Raw genomic sequence first — 5,282 nt, 5'->3', positions numbered from 1 at the left:
AGAAAGAGTATGGTCTTGACAACGCTACTAGGATTAGCCACTTTAGCATAGAGTTTGAAAACTACAAGATGGTAGATGGAATTGATATGGGAGAGCAAATTCACACCTTTCAAGATTACCTTAATGAAATAGAAAAGTGTGACACTATTTATAATGAAAGCCATATTATTTCTATCCTCCTAAACAAACTCCCACCATCTTTGTCAGCCTTTGTCATTGGTCTTAGACATAAGATTGATTCTTTGAACCTTATGGGAGTCTACAATACCATTAGGAGTGAGGAAGCAAATTGAATTTTCTCTAAGAGTGTTGATCCTCATAAGGCAAAGTTTACTTAGTCGAAAATACTGATAACCCTAAGAATTCACATCCTAAAGATCGTCGATAATTTCCTTTTAAAGGAAAATCTTTCAAGGCTAAGGGCAAACCTCCTCTTTCTCGTTCTCAAAATTCTTAGCACCCCAAATCTACTATCCCTAAACCTTCTGAGAAAAATCTTAAAAATTGTTTTGTTTGTGGTAGGACCAACCATGTTGCTCGAGATTGTTTTTTCGGGAAAACTGAACCTATTAAGAAAAATTATGGTTCACCCAAATGACAAGTGAATGTTCTTGAAATGGGTGCACCTTCCACTGAGACTTCCTTTAGGTAAGTTTCTTTCATTCCTTCCATTAATTTAACCTTTCAAAATCTAGAGTGGTTTCTTGATTTTGGTGCTAACGTCCATGTGTGTGCTGATTGTTTCTGGTTCTCCACTTACCAGGTCACAAGTGGAGGGTGTGTGACTTTAGGGAAGGGATCAATAGCACATGTGCTAGGAAGAGGATGAATTGAATTGAACATGACATATGGAAAAGTCTTTATCCTATCAGATATTCAACATGTACATGATATTAGGAAAAATCTCATTAATGGTTCATTTCTTATCCAATCTAGTTATAAAATTGTACTTGAGTCAAATCATCTTGTAATCTCTAAGGAGAATATTTTTGTTGGTAAAGGTTTTGTATCTGGTGGTTTGTTCAAACTCAATGTCTGTGAACCTTCTAATTTATCTTCTAATAAAAGTTATGATTGTTACTTTTCTTCATTTATTGTCTTGAATGTTGAGTCTTGTAATATTTGGCATGGAAGATTGGGTCATGTGAATTTTGGAACTATTAGAAGATTAATGAACCTTGACTTGATGCCCAAATCTTAATTTGATCAATGTTCTAGATGTCAAATTTGTGTTTGAGCCAAATTACCAAAGAAACCTTTCCAACACATCCATCGAAATTCTGAGTTACTTGATCTTATTCAAAGTGACATATGTGATTCTTGTAGACCAACTACTAGAGCTAGACACCGATATTTCATTACATTTATAGATGACTATTCCTGATTCTACTATACCTACCTGATTAAATCCAAAGATGAAGCTCTTAGCAAGTTCATGATTTTTAGAGCCGAAGTTGAGAACCAGCTAGGCAAGACTATTAAGGTTTTTAGATCTGATAGAGGTAGAGAGTATACTTATAATGCCATGTCTTCATTTTGTAAACAGAATGGGATTGTGTATGAGTTTACTGCTCCTTACACTCCTGAATCCAATGGGGTTGCTAAAAGGAAATATAGGACATTAATGGACATGTTAAATGCCATGCTATTAAGTTCTGGTGTACCCGAGAAATTGTGGGGAGAGGCCTTGCTCTCAGCTTGCTTTATCTTGAATAGGATTTCTTTTAAGGATCATAATACAAGACTTTATGAACTTTAGAAAGGAAGAGCTCCACAGCTCAACTACTTCAAAGTGTAGGGGGTGTCTAGCTAAGGTCAAGATCCTTGATCTTAGAACCAGGAAGATAGGTCCCAAAATCCTAGATGCAGTGTTTGTAGGGTATGCTCTAGACAACAATGCTGGGAGATTCCTAGTTGTTAACTTAGAGGTGAGTGAAATAGCTAGAAACACCATCATTGAAGCTAGAGATGCTATTTACATTGAGAACATCTTTCCTCTGAGATCAGCCTCTTGTCCCTTTTTCTTCTATACCTCTGACCTCTAGCTCCACTTCTGGGTTAGTTCCTACTCCTGTAGAGGAACCTAGAAGAAGCAAGAGGAAAAGAGTTGAAAAGAACCTCAGTGATGATTTTGTTATTTTTGTGGTTGAGGACACTCCTACCACCTATCAAGAGGCTATGGCTTCTACTGACTCAGTGTTTTGGAAAGAAGCAATAGATGATGAGTATAACTCAATCTTAAGTAACAATACTTGAATCCTTACTTCCCTACCTCTCGGTAATAAACCACTAGGCTGCAAATGGGTTTTTAGGAAGAAACTAAGACTAGATGGATCCATTGAGAAGTTTAAAGACAAGTTAGTTGCAAAAGGGTTAAAACAGAAGGAAGGTTTAGATTACTTTGACACTTACTCACTAGTGGCTCGCACCACCACCATAGGATCCTTATAGCACTTGTATCTGCTTTAGCCTTGAAATCCATCAGATGGATGTAAAGACTGCTTTCTTGAATGGTGATTTGGAGGAAGAAATTTACATGGAGCAAACTGAGGACTTTGTTGTCTTCGAGCAAGAGCATAAGGTTTGCAAACTTGTAAAATCTCTTTATGGATTGAAGCAAACCCCTAAGCAGTATCATTCTAAGTTTGACTCTACTATCATCTCTTATGCATTTGTTGTAAACAATTATGACAGGTGAGTTTACAGTAAATTAGTAGATGGAAAATGTTGTTATTGTGTGCCTGTATGTTGATGATTTGCTTATCTTTGCATCTGACCTTGATCTTGTTTGTGATGTCAAAAATTTTTTGAGTGGTAAGTTTGATATGAAAGATCTAGCAGAAGCTAATATTATCCTAGGAATCAAGCTTACTAGATTTGTGTATGGAATCACTTTATCACAATCTCATTACACTGAGAAAGTGTTGGAGAAATAAGGATATCTGGATTGCAAATCTGTAGCTACACCTTTTGATCCTATTGTATACCTTAAGAAGAACAAAGGTGAACCTGTGAATTAGGATCTCTGATGTATCTGTTGAACAAAACTAGACTTGACATTGCGTATTTTGTATCTAGACTGAGTAGATATACTAGTAACCCAAATCAAGAACATTGGTTTGCCCTTGAGAGGATTCTCAGATTCCTAAAAGGCTCTATGTCTTTTGGACTAAGATATACTGGATATCCTAATGTGGCAGAGGGATATAAAGATGTTAACTAGATATCTAACTCAGTACATCTAAAATTAACCTTAGGCCAAGTATTCCTACTTGGAGGAGGAGCTATCCAATGGAAATCAGCCAAATAGAAGCTCAATGCTCGGAGAACCATGGAAGCTGAATTGATTGCGCTTGATTCAACATGTATAGAAGCTGAGTGGATTAGAAACTTGCTTTCTAAGATTCCTCTTATGCCTTCTTTTATGCCACCTATTGTTATACATTGTGATTTAAAATCTACTATTGAATTGTGAAAATGTGAAAGTACTAATGATAAGATGAACAGGCATATGTGGATCCGTCAAAAGTTAGTATTAAGACATCTAAAGCACAATGTTGTAAGCATGGATTATGTAAAGTCGGAGCTAAATCTTGTGGATTGCCTGACTAAAAGGCTATCTAGACAAATGATAGCTGAAGTATTGATGGGAATAGGGCTTAGCCCATAAAGGTTAATAATAGTAGTAACCCTACTTTAAATGGAGATCCCGGGATAAAAGTTCAAGGGGAAGCTATTGATTGGTTGACTGGGAGAGCACCTCATATATGTTTGAGTTATATACATCATGATGCAGTGGTATACTTAAAACTGTTGATTCGAGCACGAATACCCGATAACAAGCCTTCCAACACCTTCTTGGCTGCATAGAATTGTTGAGAATAAAGGGCGGTGAGGACATCTCGAATATGTACAAGGTGTGTCTCTTGGTCCGCTCTATAAATGAGGATGTCGTCAAAGTATACGACCACAAACTTGCCAATGAAGGGTCACAGGAGTTGATTCATGATCCGCATAAATGTGCTGGGGGTGTTAGATAACCCGAATGGCATAACCATCCACTCGTATAGCCCTTCGTGGGTTTTGAATGTGGTCTTCCACTCATCTCCTGGCCATACACATATTTGGTGATACCCGCTCTTGAGATCAAGTCGTGTGAACACCATAGCACCACTAATCTAGTCAAGCAAATCATCCAAATATGGAATAGGAAATTGGTACCTGATGGTAATTTTGTTGATGGCTCGACTATCCACGGATATGCACTAGATGCTATCCTTCTTTGGTGTCAATAAGGATGGGACCGTACATGGGCTCATGCTCTCGCGGATGTGCCTCTTCACCAATAGCTCTTCCACTTGACACCTCAATTCCTCGTGTTCAAGAGGGCTCATCCTATAGTGGGGTCGATGTGGTAGGACAGAGCCTGGCTGCAGGTCCACCTGATGCTGGATGTCCCAGAGGGGTGGAAAGCCATCAGGCAAGTCATTAGGAAAAAAATCCTGGAACTCGTCTAAGAAAGGAAAAGCAACTTCCGGAATATCTGGTCCATCCATGCTCTCGTTGACCTCCTTCCCGAGCAAGACGAACATAGTTCCTGAATCCAGCAACTCCCTGCTGAATGGTGCATAAGATAACATGTTGACGTTGGCAGGCGGTGTGTTCTCCACCAGTTTGGTAGGCACCAGCACAATCTTCACTCCCCCAAATGCAAATCTGTAAGAGTTTGAGCGGCCATCATGAATAACTCTCCGATCGTACTGCCAAGGCCTTCCTAATAGTAGGTGACACACATACATGGGAACTACATCACATCATACTTCGTCTCTATACTTCACCCCGATTGAGAAAGCAACTAATGCACGCTTGGAACTGGTCAGTTCACCTCCCTGCTTGAGCTAAGCTAATTTGTACAGTGTTGGATGCTATTCAGTTGTAATTTTGAGCTTTTGCACGGCTTCCTCAGAGATAATATTTTCACAGCTACTTGCATCAATCACAAATTGGCACACCTTACCTAAGAGGGTGCAGATGGATTGGAAGATGTTAGTTCTCAACCAATCATCTTCAGTAGCCCGTGGTATCAAAAAAGATCTACGTACAACTAGGGTGCACCTGATGTCCCCCTCAACTACCTCCTTATCGAGGTCTCCTTCGTCAAACACCGGCGGGCTGTAATGATTGTGTCTTCTTACTCCTTCACCAACATAATTCCCTTGCCCATCTTCTTACAGTCTACTTGACGATGCCCCTTTTTTCCATAACTAAAACACTGAATAGTG

At 39.1% G+C, this 5,282-nt stretch overlaps 1 protein-coding gene across 1 annotated transcript; it reads right to left on the bottom strand.

Moving 5' to 3' along the window:
* Nucleotides 1-4,265: 4,265 nt before the first annotated feature.
* LOC120284101 lies at nucleotides 4,266-4,799 on the bottom strand. The gene has a single exon (XM_039290905.1). The coding sequence runs from the start codon at nucleotides 4,797-4,799 to the stop codon at nucleotides 4,266-4,268; it is 534 nt and encodes a 177-aa protein (XP_039146839.1).
* Between the last annotated feature and the right edge of the window lie 483 nt (nucleotides 4,800-5,282).

This window comes from Dioscorea cayenensis, chromosome 19 (genome assembly GCF_009730915.1).
Source record: "Dioscorea cayenensis subsp. rotundata cultivar TDr96_F1 chromosome 19, TDr96_F1_v2_PseudoChromosome.rev07_lg8_w22 25.fasta, whole genome shotgun sequence".
Taxonomy (NCBI): domain Eukaryota; kingdom Viridiplantae; phylum Streptophyta; class Magnoliopsida; order Dioscoreales; family Dioscoreaceae; genus Dioscorea; species Dioscorea cayenensis.
Note: the sequence above shows the minus strand (reverse complement) of the source record. Positions and strands in the feature narration are given on the sequence as shown.